Source organism: Vanessa cardui, chromosome 5 (genome assembly GCF_905220365.1).
Source record: "Vanessa cardui chromosome 5, ilVanCard2.1, whole genome shotgun sequence".
In the NCBI taxonomy this organism is placed as follows: Eukaryota; Metazoa; Arthropoda; class Insecta; order Lepidoptera; family Nymphalidae; genus Vanessa; species Vanessa cardui.
The window spans coordinates 13,589,420-13,615,887 of NC_061127.1; the positions used below are offsets into that span (position 1 = coordinate 13,589,420).

The 26,468-nt window shown below is 33.3% G+C and overlaps 2 protein-coding genes across 2 annotated transcripts; one reads left to right on the top strand and one right to left on the bottom strand.

Annotated features, from left to right (window-relative positions):
* Positions 1-293: 293 nt before the first annotated feature.
* Positions 294-5,895, bottom strand: LOC124529926. Its single transcript, XM_047103866.1, has 3 exons — positions 5,346-5,895; positions 3,074-3,215; positions 294-2,076 (listed from the first exon to the last, which is right to left on the bottom strand). Exons 1-3 carry the CDS (start codon positions 5,476-5,478, stop codon positions 1,707-1,709), a joined length of 645 nt encoding a protein of 214 aa, XP_046959822.1. The 5' UTR covers positions 5,479-5,895; the 3' UTR covers positions 294-1,706.
* A 2,563-nt stretch (positions 5,896-8,458) lies between these two features.
* LOC124529757 (acylamino-acid-releasing enzyme-like) lies at positions 8,459-26,083 on the top strand. The gene is made up of 15 exons (XM_047103663.1): positions 8,459-8,594; positions 9,715-9,760; positions 10,104-10,315; positions 11,069-11,241; positions 11,773-11,951; positions 12,227-12,364; positions 13,045-13,177; positions 13,646-13,779; positions 14,624-14,840; positions 15,452-15,567; positions 16,243-16,384; positions 17,089-17,220; positions 19,644-19,941; positions 24,556-24,765; positions 25,005-26,083. The coding sequence occupies exons 2-15, from the start codon at positions 9,731-9,733 to the stop codon at positions 25,108-25,110; spliced, it is 2,220 nt and encodes a 739-aa protein (XP_046959619.1). The 5' UTR covers positions 8,459-8,594; positions 9,715-9,730; the 3' UTR covers positions 25,111-26,083.
* Positions 26,084-26,468: the final 385 nt, after the last annotated feature.

Genomic DNA, 26,468 nt, shown 5'->3' on the forward strand with positions numbered 1-26,468 from the left:
CCTCTCCTTAATGGAAGAGGAGGCCTTATATCAGCAGTTGGAAATTTACAGACTGTTACTTTATTTACTTTTATAGCAATCTCATTAAAATGTGTAAATTGAATTAAAAATTAATACCATTGTTATATGAAAATTAGTCAAAAAAATATTGTCTTGTTATTTTTGGCCAATTATATTGTAGGAATATTATTATTCGTACCCTATAATTATTCAATAAATAATATGAAAAAAAAACAACTTATTCGTTTGTGAAATAGGTTTTATTATTACAATATTTAAAACGCACATTGGGTATTTTGTTTTGATGTTAAAAATGTTGTGGTGACAAAATATTTCTGCTTATTATAAAATTATTAATCTAAAGTAAATATATTATTAATAATTTATTTAAATTCTTATTTATTATGTGAGGATATTCCGGATTCGTAATTATATGCTACCGGCGTTACCCGTAATGCCCGGTTGAGCTTAGCTCATTGACCATTTAGATTAGAACTGACCTTAAGAATACCTCGTAATATATTTAAAACATCGACATCATGTAGTAAGAAATAACCTAAATTAATAAGTATTTACGGTTTCCAATTATTCGGATTAATAAATTAATGATTTTAAAAACTGCTTATAATTTTAAAAATAATACTTTCGTCTGACTTCGTATTTCATGAATTAAAAAAAAGTAAAGAATTACTTTATTACAGGTCAATGGTGTATCTTCATATGTGTGTGAATCTAAATTATGACTATTATAAATTATAGTACGACACAACTTAGATGTCGCATCGACAAAATTCGTAAAACCGATCACATCCGAATTAAGTACGCTATCCCAAATTATCAGTATTTATTTCTCACGCGAATATGATCTTTGCACAAACGTAATAACTTGTAATATCATATGACCTAATATATTCGTCAATTTGACGCGTCAATTTACATTGCACTTGCTTTCTCTGACGCGTGAATCTATAGCGACGAATAGCGTCGAATGGCGCGATAGGGAGCTATTTCTATTGGTTGTATAAATCGGCAGTAATCGGTTTTATTTTCATTCCATTGCATTTTCCGATGCTACATCTAATTTGTGTCCTACTATACATATTTATGAACTATTTTTGGGAAGACAAATTTAACATTTAGAAAAATATCTAGATCTACTCGTACCTTATGGTTCAGCTGTGTTTGGAAGGTAATGAATTAATCAAAATATATTTAAATAACTCCCAACATATTAACATGTTGATATTGGAAGTAAAGTATCTTATTTGGTACTGCTCGCTTCAAATAAAATAAAATGTCTTCGAAATTTGTCTTATGGATAAATTATAATCAATTATTATGTTTGAAAATAAATTGATCTCATTTCACGTAGCCAGATTCTCCCACCTCTTGGCAGTAGGTACGCGTAGCTTATTTATAATAAAAATAACTGACTAAGGGTTAAATTTTGCTGCACTAAGTATTGAATAGTATCATTAAAATGGATCATATTTCTACATTCAAACATCTAACGAAGTATATAATAAGTTAACTTATGTATGTATATACATTTAAAAAGACAAATACCTCGGTAAATAAATATAACCTTGACATATATTTGAAGTTATCACTAAGGTTTAATATTAATTGGGCAGCTAAATTCAAGTGAGTTTTAGCGAAAATATGATTCCATTATTTTCACATTTAGGTGTTCATTAATGCTAGTTTCATTCAATAGAACCTTTAACCTTCTTGTAACCACAGTCACTTGCCGGAGTGACGGTAGGCGGTCCCATTTTACACCCGAACTCGGCTTCATACAAAGCTTGCTGGATTTTGAGTCGAGCGGCTGCGTTCTGTTTTGAATTTAACCTTTTTAGAGTTGAAGCGCAACTGAGGAGAAACAGCTCGTCTAGATCCGTTCTGTTGCACTGGCAGGGATCTTCTTCTGTTGAGTTGAGTCGCATCTTTTTTGCTTTTTTGAAGTCATCATCGTCATCCCTTTCACGAGAATCGGAAGATAAATCTGGGAGCGAGTTTCCGGGGCGACTTCGATTTTCTTCTTCGGGGTCTGAGTCTGATGCTTCACGTTTGGTTCTGAAAATTATTATAACAAGATTATTTAACACATTGTTGTTCCTTATTAATTTTCCGGTTTCAGCTTATTGTTAATACTATCAGGGTTCGAAAAAAATACGATTTTTATAATAAATACCAAAAATCCGATTTTTTTATATATATATTCGATATATATCTGATATATCCAGGCAAAGAAAAAGACGCTAATTTCATTCTATAAACACTTAATTAAAAACCTGAAAGTGTCGAAATACCACAAGTTTATTGTAAAAAAGTAACAAAGGAATTAGTGTATATCTATTTGAGAAAGAAATTTTTAATGAACACTTAAAAAAACAAGTTTTTTTTCAATAAAAAGCTAACTGGTAAGTTAAAGGGGATTTGCCCTGCTTTAAATGTGGTTGCTATTTTGGGAAACAATCTCAAATATTCTGAATTGTAGTTTTTCGCTACGTGTTGCCAGGGTAAACATTAATCTACAAAATTTGTAGTTCAGAAGACAGGAAAAAATCAATTGATATATATATATATATATATATATATATATATATATATATATATAGGTATATATCATGAAATATCTTCGCGAACCCTGAATACTATGTTAATAACACATTGTTGGAAATATTATATATTAATAAAAAGTAGCAAAATTGTCTATGTCCCATGGTTTCTAATAGATATATAATATTTGATAGTACGCCAGAATATATTATATGTAAGTACCTACTAAGAGTAGGGTCTATGACGGAAACTCCTTATTATAATAACCAGTATATAGTGTAAATAAGATCATGAAATCAATTATTATGATTACACAGTCTTGTCTAAAGGTCAAAAGGTATCAAAAATTAGATATAAAAAATACTGTTTTCAATTTTACTAAGGAATTAAAGAGGTTTATCGAGTGGCTAATTCCTTAACATGGGTTGATTTCAGTAGATTCATATTGAAAGATAGAAAAAGAAATAGGGAAAATATATAGAGAGAAATAGAATATATATTCTAGACATACGGCACATCGTTCTTCGCCTCAACGTGTGGAATCAGGAATCGCATTGCGTGAAGATATGGCCATCTCGTTCTTCCAGCGTGCGTCCGTTGGAGTTTGATGAATGAATCGCGCAGTGAACGCCAGCGCTTCTTGCATTCTGATTCTGAAAACAACAAAACATTCGTTGGATTTTAATGTTATCGCATAAATTCATGGTTTAAATAAGGATGTAAGTTATTAATTACTTAAATCCCCAATGCCTCCATAACCTTCAAAACTTACACCGGTAAAATTTATTGATGAGTGAGTAGTGCCTATTCTGGTGGGCTTGCACAAAGCCCTGCTATCAATGACACACTGGCGACAATACTTAAGTAATAGTAATAATATCGGTTATTGTACATATGATGACCATTGCTGCCAAAGTTTTCGTGGCTTTTGTTGTTATCCATTAAGTAAAATTATACAGACTCCAGAAAATTCTACGTAATGTAAAGAATCTTTAGAAAAGTTTCTCAAATAAAATACTTACTTTGAACTTTGATGAAAGTAAAAGTTCAATGTCAAATTTAATGAAAATATTATGAGGTTAATGTAACTGTTACACAATGTGTAATGAATGACACGATTTTTGTTTTAATTAGTTGTATAATGTTCTACAGTTAAAAAAGTTTTTATTTTCTAAATAGGAAGCCTTAATTTTAAAGGTCAAAACATCTTTAACGCAAATAAACCAGTACAATTACATACAATTACACTTCTTGTTCTTTCTCGCGTATTACTTTTTTTAAAACGTTGATATATCCTGAATATTTAATTTCTTTTTGTTTACTACAATGGATCATATACATTATAAAATTTGCATTTAGTTCCTGTTTTGTTCTTAACAATTATTAGAAAGCAAGTAACTTGTCTACCGGCACGCACAAAAACAGAACACTAAAACAAATGCATGCACTTATATGATTTTTTTTAATTACTAGAGATAATTGTATCATTTCTTATAGATACATGTAGTTAATTTTAATTTACAACTTATGCGCACTACAAGAGATATTATATAAATATAGTCCAAGAAATCAGAAATTTAGATAACTACAATTCTACACATTGCTGTACTGTATTGGGGCTATATGCTCTCGTATGTACATGACATTAAAATTGAAAATAACATTGTTGTCGTATAATGTGGCGTTTTGACCGAAATTCAAGCAAAGCGGTCGGTATCTAATGTAGTTTACTTAATACTCAGGATAATACTATCAAGTATCCACTCAAACATAAGTGGTTACTTATTCCCTCTCCCTATTTATGCGATGAGACTATTGTTGTCTCTGGACTTGCTGGGAACATACAAACCGTCAGACCAACTAGTGTATGAATGATGAATGCATTTTCTATCGTAAACTCCATAGGTCGCAAATTCAATCCACTAAAGAGATTGTGTCGCGTTGACCGATTTCGGCCACGGCATCTAAACTCAAGGGCGACCAGACAAGACGCAGGTCACATAATAGTGCACAAGTGTTTGAGCAAATAAAAGTGATTATATGTCTATTTCCTGATTCTCATAATTCGATAGGACCGGAAAGAGCTGAAGCGAACCAAGCACTTTACGTGTTTTCAGAAGTTGGGTTTCATCCAGGACCTTAGGATTTGCGACTTTATATCGAGTTACTAGACCAACGAGACAGCTAAAAAGAAATATTTTAACAAAATGTGTGATATCCTATACTGGACTAAACCCTCCTCGTATTTTTGCGAAGAAGGTTTGGAGATGATTCCACCTCTATAATACTGGTAACATGGGGTAGACTTTTAAGTATATAAAAGGTGCGTCTGCGTTTAAAAAACAACTAAGAGCTCAACTTCAAAATAAATAAAAGTTGTATATATAAACATTATAAGATTTTTATTACGTGAAAGTGTCTATGAAAAGTTTTGAATGAAAATCGAAGAAAAGTTTTTAAGTACGATTAATTATAAAAGATTATTGCTAACCAAATGTAATATCTACTTAGTAGGGTTTTTCTGAAGTCGGCTCCCTCGAAGCAAGACAAATGAAGCCTTATTCTATACTTAGGGTGGAATGCTCGTCAAATTTGAATTGGATCCTTGAGTTATTAAAAAAGTTTAAACGCATTCCCCCTTCTTTTTTGCCTACTAAAAACTCTTACACTTCCATAACAGTATATAGGTATACTTCACTTTATGAGTGTAATGTTAATAATTCTACACGAAATATAGTAAAAGAGTGTTTAATAATAAAAAAATATGGAATGTTTTGACTCACCAGATACATTGAGAGCTTCTTGAACTTCCTTCCACGCGTCGTCCCTTAACTTAGTTTTATTAAAACCGCTGACTGATTTATCGTATAGAATTGGACGTTTCTCGACTTCTTTTATTAAGTCAATTTCGTTCATTGTTTGTACTATTTTTAATGTTTAATTGACTAGCTGTATATGCTGTTGATATTCTTATTGAGTATCGATAGGAGATAATGCAACTTTACTCTCGCGTTGCTATAGTAACCGCTTACCGATGTGTTAAAGTGTGAAATTCAAAACTTTTTTAAATACGAAGTCTCTACGCCATGTATATTGGCACCGTGTTTCGCGGTCACCCAACACTTAAAAACTCTATATTTAATTAAGATTGAAAACAACTTTGGAATTTATTATTAAAGCTATTTAAATATTTTTACAAAATATTAAAGGTATCTTATATTACGATGTTGAAAATAAAATGGATGGCACGGTTTTATTGTAATTTTATTAAAAGTCTGACTAATTTGTGTCCTCCGTGGAAGGGTGTGTTCGTCGCGGGTGAATACTGCACTGACGCGCGGGGCGTACGGGACGTGCGCGCCGCGCGTATCGAGCGGCGCGGCGTCGCGACGCAGAAGTCGCAGTGCCGTATACCGACTTTACTTTTATGCTAGTCGTCCATCGAACAGAAGCGGATAATAAGGGGTGCGATGATAAACATTTGTTTCTACCAACACTGAAAATAAATTAAGAAATCGGTATTGTAAATTACAAAGACATTGGCAAAAGTATTTAAAATAAATTCCAATAAACTAATAATTTTATGGTAAAAATATTAATTTTATTGAATAGTTTATTTACAGATTGAGAGCTAGTGATCGGCAGACTAATGTTATAGAAGCAAGCTCAATATTACTTCCAGATAGACTGCTTCAACTGCTGTTGGTGATACGGAGGCACACTATTCCCATCGAGGGTTCCTTTGAGCGTGCTATGGAGTTGAAAAGCATAAAAATCAACTTTCTAAACGTGATCGCAGCAAGTCTGCCCCTTTGATATCTTAAAATATATAAAAAAATATATATAATACTTCAATGGCAGACATTTACTCTGGTTCCTTCTATATCTTCTATCTATATGTATAAAGTAACAAGTCCTGACTGATTGATTAATCATCGCCGAGCGTAAAGTATAAAAGTCAGGGATTTGAAATTTGGTAAGTAGGATGAATTTATTGAGTAGATACCCACTAAGAAAAGTATTTTGAAAATTTTACCCCTAAGGGGGTGAAATATTGGTAAAACTTTTGGTTGAAATTCTGTAATTTTTAACATGAAATTTTATGATTAAAAACAAGTCGATACCTATTTAAGCGTTTTAGGATATTCTATCCCTAAAGGGGTGAGTGAGTGTTAAGGTGAGGTTATATGCGTAAAAATCCTCCATTGAATTCAAATATTCTCCTAATCGACTTGACTTCATGCCAGTAAAATTATTAAAATTATATCTACGGATAGGTGTCTAAAACTATTGGTCTAAATATATGTGCCTGGAATTATATTTCGGATTATCACATTATTGGATAATAATCCGCTAATCTGATCATTTATCGATTTCATTGAATACTGTGCGACGGCCTTGATAATCTACTAAATACAAAGCCGCATATACCCTAAGTATTAAATTCAAGCCCCAAGTCAAGCCGATGAACAGTTATTGTGTTTTTCTCTATATGAATCTGAAAAATAAGTATACAAGCTAGTGACTTAGACAGCACGTAAACGCACCATGGGTTTACGTACGCCTAAACTCTTTGGTTGGTTAGTTTAGTAAAGACGAGAATATCACTGTGACAATATAAATCAATCTATAAAGGTAATTTCGGTGATATTTATATTTTACGATAACTAGGTTGCGACCGCGACCGTTGGTTAGTGTGTAAGGCTTAAAAAACGTTTTTCATTATAAGGTACGTTTACATTATTATGTATAGCAACAGTCGCTAATTAATTTAAAGAGCAAACTTATAAAACATTTCACAGAATGATAGCGAATTACGTTCATCAACTCATACTTTTGCTGACGCCTTGTTCACGATTCCCCGCAATAAGCACCTTGATTAGAAGATTCAAGACGTTGCATTTGAAAACACATCCACTACTTGGAAAGCTTGGCAAGAGATATGCAGGAGCCGAGCTGGCGACGAAAGTTACACCAGGTGGTCGCTATGAATTAAAGGTACTAAGTAACGTACGTGACAAGACCAATCAAGCGGTAGTTCAATGCATGGAAGGGTGCATGGTACCCTGAAAGTTGCGCATCATTCGAGGGTGAGTTCAATCGCTTTTATTTACAGCTATGAGTCTATGTATAATGGAAACGATGGCGGACCATGAAAGTCTGGCAGGTAAAAAAGTAATGTAAAACGAAGGTCTCAAGTAAGCCACCTGATTGAAACTGTGCCAAATGTTATCTAATCATGTCATAATATAAGTACTGCGTAAACTGCCACTGCTCGATGGATCTATAACGTGGGCATCGCGTAATACTGCTTCTGCCCAAAGGTAAAGTAAAATGGGCATCGCGTAATACTGCCTCTGCCCAGGACATACGTCTCTGTCCAATAAGTTTTATATTTGTCCACATGCTTAATGAGTGTGATTAACGAAATAGATAATGGCTGAGTAAAAGAGGGCCGCATAAGTGTTATGAATAGAGAGATTAGGCAAATATTTTTCTATTTAGTTTATTTTTAATAAATTATTTTCGACAAATGCGTGTCATGACGATGAGATCGTAGATGACGCTACAATCGGACCTTCTGCGAATCTCATCACTCATCAGCAATAAAGAGACAATGTGGGTGCCCGAGGACGGCACACCGTCAAGAGAAGAGGTGTTGGAATAAACAAGCAACATCTGCGTCAAGTCACACATATTCCCTTAAAAAAAGGATATTTGCGGCTGAAACATTGTGATCGCCATTATGATGACTACGGTGTAATGTGATTATTGGAGGTTAGCCTACTTCTTATTTCTGGTTTTGTGAAAATTGTATGGTAATTTTCTGTAAAACAAATTATATACTTAATACGGCAACACCAAAAATAATACGATTCAATGATTGCTGACAAGTCAAGACTGTCATTATTGACAGGTGTCAGTTTGACAAATTGACGTTTTACAGTAGAATCAAGAATGTAAATTCGAAAACCGCTACATCAGCTGTTTGCGAGTTATATTTGCAAACGACAGACTCTACTGCAGTACAGGTAATTTTAACTTATTAATTAAAAATTATTTTTCACCGGCTAATTTATTACATTTAAACATAATAATGTGCCAATATGCATTTCATTTTATGTGTGGAATATTTGTATTTTATAGGATGGGTTTCCACGAAGCTTGGTATACTCGCTTATAAATTATATCTTTGAAAATGTTTAATCATCAAATGAAAGTACTGTTACTGTACAGTTAATTACTCGATTTATAATTTCATATTTGTATGTTATAAAATATTGTCAAAATACTTTGTATTACAGCTAGTCATGTTATAACAAAGGAAATACTTTAATAGGTATCATAAAACTACTGATATCAATATAAATATTTACTGATTATTAATAATAATGTAACAAAGAAGTGAGTAAAATAAAACTTATCAAACCAAAATTTATCAGAACAGCAACCACAATTGTTGCTATTCTGATAAATTTTGGTTAAATATTTTTTCTGTAATATATATTCTGCATAATTTTTATCAAATTCAGTCTCTTTATATGCTCAATAACCAACAATTGTATAGTGACAAATAACAATTTTTAATCTAGAAAAACACTAATTATTGTTCTTGCCTCTTTAATTTCATATAACTTATAAAAAAATATACCATAGGATTTATTATTACATTTGTACAAGGCTGAGTTAATATAATAATACAAATGCTACAATATTTTAATTTATAAATTGTTTTTTATTTAAATTCAATATGGATTCCAAAACTAGTAAAAGCCTACTCCATATTGCTCTTTGCTTTGTGATCCAATATTAAGCAATTTTTATTATACCATTAATACATTTTTTGGACTGCCTCTTTCTTTCCTTTGGTCCTTGCTAGGTAGTTAGGTAGTCAGACTCTGTGTCCATTTGCCATACATGCCTAATGACCTTCCAATTAGCATTTGCAAATGTTCCAAAACTCTATTATTCTTCTGTTTGAATGTATATTTATAAACCCCTTTTCTAAATTATGTGAAAATGTTTATATTTAGAATATAATACGAGAAAAGCAATTATATAATGAGGCTTATTTACATGAGTTTTACGAAGTAAATAGTGATAATTGTAATCAGAGATCTACATTATAAGATAATAACACTTTTGTTTCAGATTGTGACAGTTTAAGATGGGAGAGATATGGAAAATGGGTTCCCATGTAAGTTCTATAACTTTTTAAGATAATTTATGATTATTAAAAACTTTTTTTGAGACTAAACATATCAAGTATGACATATGGCTTTCAAATATTAAATAATGTGTTAATGTAATTAGTGGTAAACAAAGCAATAAAATAAACTCATTGACCAGAGACATTAAAAAGTGGGAACAAAACTTTTTGGTTATATCAAATTATTTTAACTTAAAGATACAGCAGGAGCTATACTGTACCCATACAAGAGAATTATTACTGTCAATTTTATGAAAACGTTTCAAAACGTAATATAAATGACTTTGTATTTATATATTTATTTTTAAAGAGTATTCATCTCTTATTTCAGATGGAAAGTGTAATAAAGGCTTACAAGACCTTGTCAAAGATACCGTCAATAGTCGGTGGAAAATTGAACAATCAGGGTAATAGAGTGACTTCTAGGTGGTCCATACGTAATTTAGACAGAGGAAAAAATACACAATATATGATAGACTACTTTTTGGATACTAACTTGAAAGTTCAATGTGAAAGTGAATTTGCCGTGGACATCAGTCATGAGTAAGTTTTTCCAATTAAATATGATGAATTTTTTTTAAATTGGAACTTTGAATGTGATTGACAATTGCCCAATCAGAATTGCTACTGATTTATTGACTAGGATCTTTCCAAACTATTGATCTATTGGGGATCTAAATGGTTTTGTTATGGGTTATCATAACTGGAATTTAACTCCTAATACTTTAACCGATTCCAATGATATGAGTATTGGAATTATCAATTTTGACCTTGAAATGGTGTTGCTGGACATCAAGCTTATTTTAAAATATTGTATAAATTATGCGATTATAAATCAGGAGTTTGAAATTCAAGTTGAGAGGATATATTATGAAGAATGTCAGTGGATTAGTATTGCTTTACAAATGAAGACCTAATAACTAGTAACATTTTGTCTCTCATGATAGAGAAGAGCTAGTAGTAAAGCAGCATAAAATATGTAAAACTAAAGTTTGTTCTAATCTTCCTACAGTGTAATATTTATACATATTTACTTTCTTTGATTCAGGTTTAGTTACACAGCTGTTAAATATTATACTCATAATTGTTCGAGTGATAATGATGAATACCTCTTTTTCTATACTGTTAAAGTAATATTTATTAAATTTTATAAATAAAAATTGACATTCAAGGTCTTTATATTTCAATTATCTGTTAATAATAAAATAAGAATATATTAATTCTCATTTTAAAAGAATGCACATTATCTGAATATTGAAACTTATACCTATTATAATTATGAGTGTGACATCTTAGATTACTTACTGCTGTATCTCCGAAAGAAAATTATAAAGCTGTGATCCGGGAAGAAAAAGATGACAAAGAAAACTCAAAGAGAAAAATCTTCCTTGAAGTCTGGACTAAGACAACACTCAAAAATTCCATCGATCTTACTTCATTGGATATTCATGGAGATGTTTATGCAGATTGTAAGAAAGAATTTGTAATAAAATCTTTCAAACTTTTTTATTAATACTTTATCTCATATATTTGACAAATTGCCCACTTGATGGTTAATGATCATCACTGACTTTTGTACTTTATGATCATCGATCATTCGTCATTTACCTTAGGTGTAAGATCTCATGTCGTTCGTACCTAGTCACACAATCACAGAAAGTATTCTATCATCTTTCGATATTATACAGATTTATTGAAAATTCACTCCATGTTTTGGTAAAAATATTAAATAATTGTAGCAAAACTGAGAAGATATTTTGGTTTTGTTTTAATTTTGGTTGTGTTTAATTTCACAATAATTCAAATTCTTTTTAAGATTATTGATTGAGCAGTAGATATCTTTCTTGTTATGTATCTTATTTGTTTCTTAAACATATACACTGTTATCATTACAAACGACAATTGATATTTATTTCATGAAAACAATGATTTTTTTTTAACTAAAAATTATTGAATACGTCTGTTTTTAGTTTTTATAATTATTTTAATAATTATTTCAGCTGAATTTGGCTGTCTGGAATGGTCATCAGATGAAAAACATATTTGCTATGTAGCTGAGAAGAAGATAAAAAAATCTGAACCATTTATTAAAAGAAAACCTGTGGATGATAAAACAAAAGATCTTGATGAGAAAACAGCTGATGACAAAAATAAAGATTCGGACAAGAAACCTACACCAGTACGAAAATTGTATATTTTAAATGAACAGAAATAATTTGTTAAAATAATTAGTAATGGTTTTAACATATTATACATAATTTGTTATAGTTATTTTGTATTTATATTATAAGCTGTTTATTTATAATTAATTAACCATAATATCCAGAATATACATATCTATTTACACACAAATGCAAACGTCACAACATATATAACAAAAAACACTAATTGTTTTATATGTTGTGACATTTGTAGCAAGAACAATGACTAATAATTTTTTTATTTTAAATTCAGGGAGAAGAGCATATATACAGAGAGGATTGGGGCGAACAGTTGATGGGCAAGCACCAAACTGTGGTGGTAGTTTTCAGGGTTGCAGACGAAACCTTTTCAATCTTGGAGAATATTCCCGATAACTTGTGTCCTGGACAGGTAAATATGTATTCAATATGTAGTGTATTTTATACTACTAAAGATAATAGATGATAATATAAGGCAGTAAGTAATCTATCGACAGCTTGTTTTTTTTGTGCCCAATTAAAAAAATAAATAAGTCAATAATAGTACCATATGGAATATGTCACATTTCTGGGCAAAAATCTTTCTTTTTGAGATATAGGTTTAGGGCTCAATATGTTCCACTACTACTATGCTTACACAAAGCGCTACTTGGTGGTAGGGCTTTGTGCAAGCCCGTCTGGGTACCACCCACTAATCAATTATTCTACCGCCAAATAACAGTACTCAGTATTGTTCTGGTCCGGTTTGAAGGGTGAGTGAGCCAGTGTAACAAGGGACGTAGCATCTTAGTTCCCAAGGTTGGTGGCACATTGACGATGTTAGGAATAGTTAATATTTCTTACAGCGTCATTGTCTATGGGTGATGGTGACCACTTACCATCAGGTGGCCCATATGCTTGTCCGCCAACCTATACTATAAAGAAAATAAAAACTATGAGCAGAATGTCGCTAGACCATCAACATGCTTTTGAATCTATAGATTATAATTGCTTAACTTATAATTTTTTTCCAAAGCGTAACTTATCTTGACTTTATATGGTATCCAATTTCAAGTTAAATCAAAATTGTGTAAGGAGAAATTCTTGTTACAGGTTAGGTTCACCCCCGACGGAGATGCCTTAGTAGGCGTGGCTTGGGACATATCGGGTGTGAGGCGCTTAGGGCTGATCTATTGCACCAACCGGCCTGGATACATTTTCTTATACACTCTAACGGGAAAACTGAGTAAGTATGTCATTATTAATAACAAAATAATTTAACTTTGCCGCTCAATAATTTTACGCCCATATTTTAATAACAAATAATTAAGACTAGCTTTAATTTTTTTTTTCAGTAATATTTATAAGGTAAAACCTTTTTATTGATATCTACGTTTGACTTTAAATTAATTATAGGATTTTAAATTAACATGGTTATTTTTATTATTAAAGTTATTAATTTTGGGATATTTACCATGTTTTCGTAGACAATGTCGAAATATCAAAATAATATCTTGTTGAACAAGACATTCGTAGACAATGTCGAAATATCAAGCTCCACCGAACAAAAATAAAAAACATGGTAAATATCCCGAAATTAATAACTTTAATTTAAATTAATTATTTTCCAATGAGGGTTTATAATATATATTTCAAGGTGAATGTTTGAACATTATTTAACCACGTTTCAATCATTATATAACAATACTTTTAGAGAAGTTAAGTGAGGAAAACAAAGCGGTCCGGTCGCCCCGTTTCTCCCCCGCGGGTGAACTGGTGTGGCTTCAGCGTGCGGCGGGCGGCCCGCACCACGCGTGTCACCAACTCGTGAGAATGTCTGCGAACGCTGTTAGTAAAAACTCCACTTATAATAGGCTATATGACTGGTTTTTAAAATCCATTTTATATTATTTAGTAGAGGTTAAGGAACCCAGTAAAAGTTGATTTTTTTTATTTCTAGTACATATTTGATGAAAAATATCATATTAAAAATTCCATATTTAAATAACGCGCGAAAAAGCTACTTGGACAATATGGCGCTGCTATGGGGTCGGTGACGTCACTTTGCTGTATTTTAATCTGTGGTACATATAGTAGAAAAGCAAGGTTTACAAGAAAGTGACTTCATCATAAGCCCGGCCAATCGGGAGCGTTTTGTGTCACGTGACAAACGTTTGAAAATTTGCATTTTTTTAATTGATTTTTGAATAAATCAAGTATTATTTTCAAGTTTCGTTAGTAAATAACCATTTTTAACTCATATATACACTGATTACAATAATTCACAATTTATTTTTCGCATTGTCAAATAGCCTATTTAACATATTGGTAGATATTTCATATATAAGTAATACTTTAATTATTGAAGGTCAATTTCAAGGTCGAATTTGATGACGTCACAAACAATGTCGTCATGTCACAAGTTCAATCGTTTCAATTCTGTGACACACTTATTTCAGTTCTGGCTCTTCTATTAAAGTTAAATAATGTTAAGAGGCTAATATGATGAATATATGTCATCAATCGTGATATATGATTGTTGTGTTGTTGTTGTTGTATTTTATTATTGTACTATTTTTGTTGAATGACAACAATATCCTTTTGTTATTTTTTTGTTGACGGTTTGTTTGTTACTCATTGAAAATATCGAATTTATCGAAAATATTATTATTATTTTTGTTTTTTCTTTTAGGTTAAAAGTATCATAGAGTCTGATGATTATGATATTCGCGATAAGATATCAGTGGTGATCGACATTGTTCAGAATAGCAAGGACATTTGCAATGAAGAAACATTCTATGGGATATATTGTCAGGGCCTACCGAGAAAGTGCTTCAGCAGCGATGGAAAGAGACTGATCTTTAGTACTCCACAGCAAAATGAGATAAGGAGTTATGTTGTTGATATTGGTAAGAATCGATTGAATACTAATAAAATGATCCCATTTGGATAGGGTACTCAACTCAATACATATTCAACTGCCAAAGAGTATTACTTAATTATGTCGGGTTATAGTTTGAACGGTGAGTGATCCAGCGTAGCAACCACAGGCATAAGGAATATAGAATCTTAGGTCTTAAGATTGGTGGAGCAGTGGCGTAGGTAGGTCATATAGGGCCCCGGTGCATAGAAAAAGAATCAGGCCCTCAGCCTTCTTTCCCATCCCTCTTTAACTAATAATTACCCTTTAAAATAAGAAATCTTGTGCGCAGGGTCTTGAATTTCTAGCTTCAGAAGCTTAAGGTTAATTTAGAGGGCCCCCTGAACTCCAGGGGCCTGGTGAACTGCACCATCTGACCCTACGATAGCTACGCTACTGTGTTGGAGCATAGTGAGGAATGGTTGATTTTTCTCATGAAACCAATTTTTATGGACCTGTGTTGCAGCACACTGGTCCATAAAGATTACACAGCACACACAGGTGTACTCTCAGAACCGTACACTAACTGACAGTATATAAATATGGTGCAATATAATACTTCTGTGTAGTTTGTATATCTAATTTTAATGTATATTTCAGAGAGTGGCGATATAACGGATATATCGAACAAGGAAAGCCCGGGATCGACGTCAGTGCTGAGCGTGCGGGCGGATGTAATCCTCGCTACCTGGTCGAATTTGACCACGCCAGGCCAGGTACGACGAAAATATATATAGACGTTAATTTTTTAATATAATGGTTTCGGGTTAGATCTATTTAATCGTCACTTTGCAGCTCATTTAAGCTATGGATCGTTGATTATAATTTATTATTAACAAAACAAAATTACTTTAAACAAATTTATTACAGGAATATAAAATAATCATAATTAATAACACAATACTTTAAACATTTTCTTGTTTTTATTACAAAAACAGTATAACAGTGACACGTCTGAGTGTATTTCTCGCTGTTTCCCGCTTGAGTTGAATGAATTTAAAAGTAATGTCAGTTTGACGTATGGCTTTCGGCGGAAATGAAGTTTGCCTGACAAGTATTATTCATTATTCAATTCAAAATATACTTTATTCGAGTAGGCTTCATTGGTCTAGTTGCTATATAGATTTAAGGCACATGCTGAGCAGCCTGAGTTCAAACCCTTCTGAGGGACTGATAAAAAGTTAATGGGTTTTGTATCGAAATACTCTTAGTTGGAATCCATGTCAACTGCTGGACCGAAATTGTTTAGGACGTGAATAGTCAGCTAGTACGACTCCCACTGAAAAATTGTGCCTTTCCATTTCCCTCGCCACATATAACTATTAAAGGTGTTTGTGTAATACACTGTTAGAAAAGGTGGCAAAATTTTCATTTTAATATCGTATTTGTAGCTATTCGTGGCAAAACTGCCCGCTGCGGGACAAGAGCGGGACATATCGTGGGTGCGGGTGAGCACGCCGTCCGCGCCGCCCACTGCCGGTATGAGCGTGCAGTACGTGCCACTGCGACACCAAAACGAGGCAGACGCCGTTTGTGAGCTTACTTTGCATTTTTTTTATATTATATAACACGAAGATACATTTATGACAAATTATCTTTAGCAGCTTGTAGTCTGGAGACTGGGTCAAGCGCTTAAACTCATTCATATTGTGCGGATTTTTACTCCCAAACGGGTTATAAGAGTTACACATTGCATTTATGTTTTCGCACACACAATATACAGGGTTATTGGTAACGACGTATATCCGTTAGGAGGTGTTAGGGGTGACTATTTCCTATAATTTTAACTCCCATATGCATAATCCACAAGTGAACCATTTCTGAGTTATCACGTTTTTTAGCTTTTTCAAAATTTGTCCCTATGATTATTGTTTAAATATTCACAAATATCCAGTGTTTATTCGTTTTTATAAATCAGAAGAAAAAAAATAGTGTTTAATTGATATTTTTTTCTAAATAAACTTTTGTAGTTGCATTTTTGACAAATATTGTACTTCGAATTACCAATAAATATATATATATACCTATATATTATCCTGAGCAGTTGTTCTCTTATCAGAATGGGCTGAAGTGGCCATAAGCTGTTAGCAGGGAATCATCATTATATTCACTCACTGGTCCTTTATGTTACCCCCCCCCCCCCCAGCGTCGTTCAGCGCGCTGTACAGCGGCGCGGCGGGCAGGGAATCATCACTATCTTAACTGACTGGTCCTTTATGTTATCTCCCCCCCCCCAGCGTCGTTCAGCGCGCTGTACAGCGGCGCGGCGGGCGGCGGTCCGCGTCCGCTGGTGGTGTGGCCGCACGGCGGGCCGCACTCGGCCTTCTGCAATGCCTACTCGCTCGAGGCCGCCTTCTTCAACATGATCGGTGAGTCAATTGTACCTGATCGGTTATTGAAGACCTGATTATTGATAAGTAAATTTGTAAGACCCAGTGCCTTAGGACATTGTTTATATTAGAACTAGCGCGCACTGGTAACTTTTGTCACGGTGACTTTAAAGTATTTGTCACTGTCACGTCATGTTTCTGAGTGCACTCATTAATAGAGACAGTGACAAAACATTTTCGAAATCGAAGTGTCATTTGCCACTATGGATTTCGAAGAGACGGTGGTTCTCTGTGAACTCGTGAGACTCTGCAGAAAAAGACTTTAATTTAGACGTGAATATCTGAATACTCTTTTAATTTTTTCTGACACACGGTTAAGACTAGTTCAGAAGTCAGGGCTGCACTATTGTAAGATGTAACAAATGGTTAACAATAAAGCAAAGCAAGCAAGCATTTTTTATCATAAAGAGCTGGTCTCATTTCCACTTCTTCTATTAGAACATAATTATCAGTATCGTCTTCACGAATGTTTACGTTTTGAATAGATGGTGACGCCATTTACGCGCGTCAAAGTCGGCAGTCAAAACGCAGATAGCGCAAGACTGACGACGAGAGTGACAAAATTGGTCGCTAGCGGACACAAATGTCACCCAATTGTCACGTCGTAACGTGCGCGCACCTCCATACATATTCATGGATTCGACAAGAGTGACGAAACAATCACCGTGACAAAAATCACCGGTGCGCGCTAGTTCTAAGAATATATATACCAGTTAACATTTTGCCTACTCACACGTGCAATAAATCGGAAAGATCGGAAACAATATCTGCTCCTTGTTTAATTATATCAGTAGTATACTTCACACCAATAGAATAGGCTATTTGACAATGCGAAAAATAAACTGTGAATTATTTTAATCAGTGTATATTATGAGTTTAAAAATGGTTATTTACTAACGAAATTTGAAAATAATACTTAATTTATTCAAAAATCCATAAATAAAAATGCATTTTTTCAAACGTTTGTCGTGTGACACAAAACGCTCCTGATTGGCCGGGCTTATGATGAAGTAACTTTCTTGTAAACTTTGCTTTTCTACTATATGTACCACAGATTAAAATACAGCAAAGTGACGTCACCGACCCCATAGCAGCGCCATATTGTCCAACTATCGTTTTCGCGCGTTATTTAAATATGGAATTTTTAATATGATATTTTTCGGCAAATATGTACTAGAAATAAAAAAAATCAACTTTTACTGAATTCCTTCCTATTGTGCGCAGGCTTTGTGGGCGCTTCCTTAGTTTCAATTTATATGCAATTATCTCTCCATAAAAGAGTTGCATTGGATTATGTATACTTTCTATGCAAGTATTACGAAATAAGATCTTATAATATGTTACCAAATGCTAAGTGTACATTGGGTTTTAAATAATTGTAAATGAAAACAAAAGTTTTTCAGCGTGTATATAACTACATAAAAATAATTTTATACGATAAACGTGTATCAACTGATCGCCTATGATAAAATGTGATTATAGAAGTTTTCGGCTAATTTGTATACATAATTTAAATAGTTAAGTCATATTTCATAAATAACCCTAAATAGGCTATTTGACTGGTTTTTAAAATCCATTTTATATTATTTAGTAGAGGTTAAGTAACCCAGTAAAAGTTGATTTTTTTTATTTCTAGTACATATTTGCCGAAAGATATCATATTAAAAATTCCATATTTAAATAACCGGCGAAAACGCTACATGGAGAATATGGCGCTGCAATGGGGTCGGTGACGTAACTTTGCTGTATTTTAATCTGTGGTACATATAGTAGAAAAATGGCAAGGTTTACAAGAAAGTGACATCACCATAAGCCCGGCCAATCAGGAGCGTTTTGTGTCACGTGACAAACGTTTGATAAAATGCATTTTGATTTATTGATTTTTGAATAAATTAAGTATTACTTCCAAGTTTCGTTAGTAAATAACCCTTTTTAAACTCATAATATACACTGATTACAATAATTCAGAATTTATTTTTCGCGTTGTCAAATAGCCTATTGTGTGATTACTAACTTTGTAGCATGCTAGTAATTAAATGTCTTCGTCGGAAGGTCGACATTAGAACACCTTTCGTTTTGTGTGATTTCAAATAGAACGAATGTTTGTTGTGGCCTGGAGGCGTTCTGGTATTTTAATTCATATCTTTGATAGAGTATGATCTAGTGCTGATTGTGGAGTTATTTATTTATCTTTATCAAAAACAACCGACAATCGACTCGACTTTTTTTTAGGTAGTTTTGCGTTCTGGTTTTAAGGGTAAATGAGCCAGTTTAACTAAAGACACATTGGAACATAACATCTTAGTTCGCATTGATAAAGTGAGGAATAATTAAAATATCTTACGGTAAAGTCTTAATTGGCCCATTTGCCAGGCTGCCTATCAATGAACATTCAATTCCAGGCTTCGCGTGTCTCCTTATCAACTATCGAGGATCAGCTGGGACGGGTGATGCCTCGATTTTCTTCCTACCGAGCCGTATAGGAATAGCTGATGTCGCAGATTGTAAACTAGCGACAGAAAAAGCGATAGAACTATTTCCTATTGATGAAAAGAAACTTCTCCTATACGGGGGCTCTCATGGTGGTTTCCTGGTGGCCCATCTCAGTGGATTATACTCTGGTTACTATAGCGTGACGGTCGCCAGGAACCCCGTCATTGATTTGGCCTCCATGTTTAACACCAGTGACATTGCGGATTGGTGAGTTATTTACGATGTACTTGTGCATGTCTTTGTATGTTATTACGTTTTTGTGGGTTGTTTTAAAGCTGCATAGTTAATTGGGTCAAACAATTCAAGAATGCTCTTGTATGAATATGCATTAAAAATTGGAATTTATTTGGAGGCAAAGTTTGGGCTTACATTTAATTTCGTAGTTAGTTAGTTAGTAGTTGTAGTCGTAGTTTAAAACCAGAACAAAAATCGAATCGAAAGAATAAAAGCAAGTTTACGTTTATTCCTCTTACGCAATGGACGCTTAGCATTTAAGATTAATAATAACCGTAAGACTTTTAAATCATCAAAAATTATAATGTTTATCTATAACAGATTATGAAATAAATAACCAATTAAGAATGGAAAAAAATTGACCTGACATTATTAATCGTGTAATTTCAGTAGTTCGGGATGGACAAAATAATATTATCTTTTACAATCACGCTTCAATCTATCTATCTTTTGTTAGAATGCCACGCTATAGTCTATAATGTAATGACAGCTCAATCATGCTATGCGATGCTAACCAGCAGCTCGAAGTCACGTAGCCCTAAGCCCAGTCGTTGGTAGTTCTCGCATCGAAGATTCGTTTCGCAGTCCCGCGCTGATAAGACCAGCAAACTTTGAGCAGGATCGGTTGCCGCTTTGCTGAAGAATTCTCGCCAGCCGTTTTATGAACATAGCACTTAAGGCTCGCGCAAACTATAGCCGCGGCGGGCCTCAACGCATCGCATTGCAAAATTGCGCCAAAGCATATAGCAGACGCATCGGGCCGCACCGCAACCCAATATCTTATAATCAGTCAGGTTTTGGCAATCTAAGAAGATGGATAGTTCTGACGAAGAGCTTTTTTTATTCAATATGCTGTTTAACGAAGAGATGAAGAAGAAAATAAAAAGAAAAAGTAGGATATGGGTACACGAAATTTGCAAGAAGAGAAATGTGTATGGTGAATTTCACTCCCTTTTTAAAGATTTATTAGAAGATGAAAGAAAGTTTTTTCAATATTTTAGAATGACATGTGAAAAATATTCTGAGCTTCTTGAAACATTACGCCCAGTTTTGAAAAAAGCAAGTAACTGCTAACGCACACTGAGACGGGCCGCATTGCAACGCATAACATCGTCGCAAAAATACGCCTGGCTAGTGATGCGCCAATGCGTTGCGATGCGGCCCGTCGCGGCCAGCCTGAGGTGTGCGATAGCCCATACAAAATGTATGAAACTGATTCAGGAGCATTTTTGTTATGCGTTGCGGCCCGCCTCGGTGTGCGCCTATCTTAAACATCCATTTCAATTGCTCGACGAAGTCGGTAGACCGAGGAAAAGCAGTTTGCAATGAAAGTGTTTTTTTTTTCATCTGGTCGAAACTTCCTGTGACTTTATCATCTATAGTCGCGATCCATTTTCTTTTCAGCAGAGAATATTTTTAGGTCGTCTCAAAGATATTTTTCTGTTTCGTCGGCCGCCGAAGTAGTTGAAGTCAGACATAGTGATAGTGATCTTGATCCTGATCCCAATTCTGAAATGTAATTTCAGTAGTTCGGGATGGCCAAAATAATATTCCCTTTTACAATGATGCTCAATCATACTTAAAAAAAAAGAAATAGTGATACATGCCAGTATTAAATGCTATGCAATATAAAATAATATTAATTACAGTTTTACAAATTATTGATCAATTAATTACAATAATCATTGTATATAATAAAGTAAATTCAATAGTAAATTCAATAATGCTATATTCATAATATGCAATAATAATGTGATATAAATTATGTTATAGAATCAAATGCCACAACACTGTATTGAAGGCTAAGTTTGCTCTCGTAACAATCGATATAATCTATGGTTTTCGTTATTCGTTGTGTGCGCGATGACAGCGCCCCTAGTGGCTACAACTATTCAGGACTTGTCATCTGTCAAATCTCTCCGCGTCTGACTATTTGCCTCCAATAAAATGTTCACTGCATATTGTATCATGTCGTTTTGGGTGCCACGGGGACCCATCAGCACTAAACAAATAAAAAAGGAATGTAATTTTGGAACGCTTATTATTATTATTATAGGTTCAATTTCTTACTTTTTTCTCTTCACAGCAGCTATCAATTTTATCTTTGCTGTAATGTCCACTTTGATGTTGGAAACGAGTAAAACTTGCACGAACTATTTTTCTCATTGTTTTTTACAATTTACGACACAGCATGTACTATGACCCATATCGCAAACTTTTACGTTTTTACTTAAAATTATAAATGAAGTTATGAAAATAAAGCAATTCGACATATCCAGCCAGCCCAGAATTAATTCGCATTTCTGCCACGTCGTGCGCTACGATCGATTTGCCGTTTTCCCCACCACCCACTTCGCACATAGACAATACGTTTTGTCACCGTTGTTGTCGGTACTTTGTTGTATTATAAATAAATTGGTTAATATATGTCTAGAACCGTTTGTTGACTTGATTATGAATGAATATTAAAGGTTATTTTTATATATAAAACAATATAACTGCTAAAATATTTATTTTCTTATTAGTAGAATTCAGTGATAAATCATTAAGGCCTGGCTTTAAACTCGTGATAATCGTTGAAAATCCACGCAGTTTTATCAATGAGCTCGGCTCTATTGTGATTAGTAATATATGATTAACTCAGGTATAAGACGGTGAGCTTTGTTCGCGACGTAGGTATATATTTATTATTGATATGTACATAGCCAGTTAATCCACAGAAAACTCGTTATTTTGTCACTCGTCTTCTTCGCTACCTAGTCGTAGTACATAAGAATCACTAGACCGAATTTAATTGCCAACTGTTCCTCATTTTAAGACGCACAAACGGACATACAGTACTTTTATATTGTTTTATTTTATCGGTATTTATGTTAACTTTACAATAATTAAAAAATAAAATATTTAAGAAGTAGGCACGACATTCGTCTTTAACAGAAATACACGTCACAAGTTTGAATTATTTTGAGACAAACTGTTTTTTAACAGAAAAAAATGTTTCAGCTCCAAAGGTGGACTTAAAAAAATACATAAAACCATTTATATAATCCACAAAGGTACTGAGAAGCTACATGTAATTCGAAATAAATTACATCAAAATTAGTTTCAACAGAGAAAAAAAACGATAACCCTCAAAACTAAATTTTTATTGAGGTTTTTATTTAATTATTTCCCCAAATATCTCAAATACGATTCAAAGCTCGTTTAGCTGTTTGTTAAATCAGTCACCAACCAACAACCATTATCAAACTCTATATTTAATGTATAAAAATATTTAATAGGATTTTCCACTCTACGAATTAACTATCGCGGTTCGATCGGCTGCGGAGACACTAACGTGAGGTGTCTTATGGGTAACATAGGCGACTACGACGTAAGAGACTGCCTACTCGCTGTGTCTGCCCTCAAAGAGCAGGGCAGGGTCCAAAACGGTTTGCTATACGGTGGGAGTTTCGGAGGATTTATTGCGGGACATTTGGCGGGACGCTATCCGGATATGTTCAAGGCCATGGTCCTTAGGAATCCTCTGATAGATCTAGCTACTAAAATTAATTATGCTGACAATCCAGATGGGTGAGTCTATTGACTTTTTTATTAACACAAGATTCGAAAATGGTTTAAGAAAATGACTGCTAAATGGAAATACCTTCATAGCAACAGTAACAGCCTGTACCAACCTTCCCAATGCTGGGCTAAGACCTCCTCTCAGTTCGAGGAGAAGGCTTGGAGCGTATTCCACCACGCTGCTCCAATGCGCGTTGTTGGATTCACATGTGGCATAATTTCGTGGAAATTAGACACGTGCATTTTCCTCACGATATATCATGCAGGTTTCCTCCACCGACGAGTTCCAGGTGTATTATAAACACAAATTAAGCACATAAAAACCCAGTGCTTGCGGGTTCAAACCAGGGCGGTTTGAACCCGCAAGCACTTCGTAGCAACATTCTAGTCAATTACGAATACAGTTTTGAAATGTTTGATGACAGAAATAGTCGGGACATAATTGTTCATAGTGTAATTTGTCTTTAAATACCGAACGCCAAGCGAAAGAGGAAATTTGAAATTTGTTTTTTGATGTTTTCTAAATATTTTTTCATTCATATTTTTATCTATATACATATATTATCTAGTGATTCTGGTTTTAAACTAATTCCATGGAAAATTTTACTTTGTGCTCTAAAAGCTTGTTGTTTGTGTGTGTATTTTTAATTACTTTCCATGTATGTTTATTTGCTATAGTAATGTTTTGGAAAGGAACAATTACTGATTGCTTTACACTTAAATTCGAATAATCTTTAAAGCATAAATGCAAAATTGAATTAATTATTATGTTTTTTAAAGTATTTACAACAGATATAATAGATAGAAAAGATAAAGGGAGCATATGCTGGCCAGTGTACATCATCGCCCATAGACATAAGCGTTGTTACCAATATTAACCTTACATCTCTGATATAGCTCCAACCATGGGAACTCACATTCGCTGTACTATCTTGTTAATACAAATACAATAAGTGCCTTATATCGACTCACTTAATTTTGATCCTGTAAGAAATGTTAAATAAAATACCAATATGCCTCCAGGTGTTCCGTAGAAGCAGGCTTCCCATTCACAGATGATGGTCCAAGTACTGAAGACCAACTCTTGGCTCTCCGTCGATTATCGCCGATAATCCACGCCCATAAGGTGACCACGCCCACTGCCATCATGTTGGGAACGAAGGACAAACGGGTACCCTACTACCAGGGATTGGAGTACAGCAGGAAGTTAAGGGCTAATGGAGTTAATACCAAGTGAGTAAAAGTTTTAATAAATACATTTATTTAGTATTAAAGCTGACCTTTTTTTTATTGGTGAACCGCAGTATTATTCTGAAAGTCACTTCGAATCTCATTATTTTGTCGAATTATAGTATAAGTATGGATATATGTACATGTTTCACGCATTCCATCTACCTTTCATATCGGAAAACACCATTTGGCCGGAATGTTGTTCTTGTATTCTTAGTTAAAATAAAACATTTGCTCTACAGAGTTTTCATGTACGAAGATAACCACTCGCTAAGCAGCCTGCCTGTTGAAATGGACAACCTTATCAACGCTGCTGACTGGTTCATCTCAATGATCAAAGATAAATAAAATTGTAGTGGTGTAAAGAGCACATGCGTGGGGCACAACTGAGGGGGCGCCCGGATCTGTTTCTTTAGGGTTGCCAGTAAACATTTTGTAAAAAATCTGCCATGGTAATTTTGAAATTCGAATTCTCAAATTCGATTTTCAAATATCACTTTAACCTAAAGAAGCTATTACTTTAGTTACAATAACTATGAAATTAAATATTGGAAAACTTATGATTGTAAAAATATCAACAATCGTATAAAAATGTGAATTAAATATGTATTCTAGAAATCGTATCGTAATATTTATTCTTATAAGTATAATTGATATTTGCATTTATGCAACTTATTGTAAGTTTTGTAGAATATTGAGAAAGGGAAGTTTGTTTAATCAATTAAATATGTCAATTTAAATCATAATCAAAAAATATTTATACAATAATACATTACACACATTATTTATTTATTGATAGAAACAAAAAAATACTACGAGTTCTGAATTTAAAATCATTCATACCTGAAAAAATAGATTAAAGGCTATTTTTATAATAACTATTTCAAGGAATGTGCCGTCTGATGGTAAGTGATCGCAACTGAAAATTTTTGGTCATAACCTTAAATAGCCACTTCGCCACTAATTTGCCAAACATTTGGCAAAAAGATGTTAATAATATATGTTTCACTCACCCTTATAAAACCCATAGAAAAATAAATATTCAATAAATTATAATAATAACTTGTCCGTTTTTTTTTTAAATAATGCGATACTTTTTATCTTTAAGTGATGTGGGTTGTGGGTGTAAATTCTACAACGACTTATGTTTAATGATTATATGTAAGTGAAGTCATTGTAGTAGTATAGTATTAAGGTAAAAAAATCAAAGTTAATACAAATATTTTTTACTGATTAATAATGATATCGATTTAACTATTTACAAGGAAATTACGTAATTTTTCATACACATTTTTTTAAATAAAGTGATGTGAAAATGTCATAATATTTGTTTTATTGTTATCCTTTGGAAAAATATTGTCTATGATAAAAAATATTTTGGTTATAGTAATATATTAAATTTAAAATATTGTTTTATGTGGCTCTCTCTCATATCAATATAGAACTTTAAAAAATCTGTCAGTGGAGGAGAGGTGCAAGATTCCGTTACAATTACTACATGCAATTAATAATAAGTAACGTAATAAAACTAGTTTTTGTTATATACCTTTATTTTATAAAAAAATAATTTGTTATTATTTATATCAAACTTATTTTTTTAAATTTGATTTAATTGTTTCATTGGTGTCAATACTATTGATAATTTGTCGTATAAAAATTAAAAAAGTACGACTCTGAAATAATTAAAAAAATTAATTATAGCAAAT

Coding starts and splice junctions, on each gene's coding strand:
- LOC124529757 (XM_047103663.1), top strand. CDS start 9,731: ATGGGAGAGATATGGAAAATGGGTTCCCAT. Junction 11,242..11,772: donor TGGAGATGTTTATGCAGATT/GTAAGAAAGAAT, acceptor TAATTATTTCAG/CTGAATTTGGCTGTCTGGAA. Junction 13,780..14,623: donor TGAGAATGTCTGCGAACGCT/GTTAGTAAAAAC, acceptor TTTTTCTTTTAG/GTTAAAAGTATCATAGAGTC.
- LOC124529926 (XM_047103866.1), bottom strand. CDS start 5,478: ATGAACGAAATTGACTTAATAAAAGAAGTCGAGAAACGTCCAATTCTA. Junction 3,216..5,345: donor AGAAGCTCTCAATGTATCTG/GTGAGTCAAAAC, acceptor TGTTGTTTTCAG/AATCAGAATGCAAGAAGCGC. Junction 2,077..3,073: donor GAGGCGAAGAACGATGTGCC/GTATGTCTAGAA, acceptor AATAATTTTCAG/AACCAAACGTGAAGCATCAG.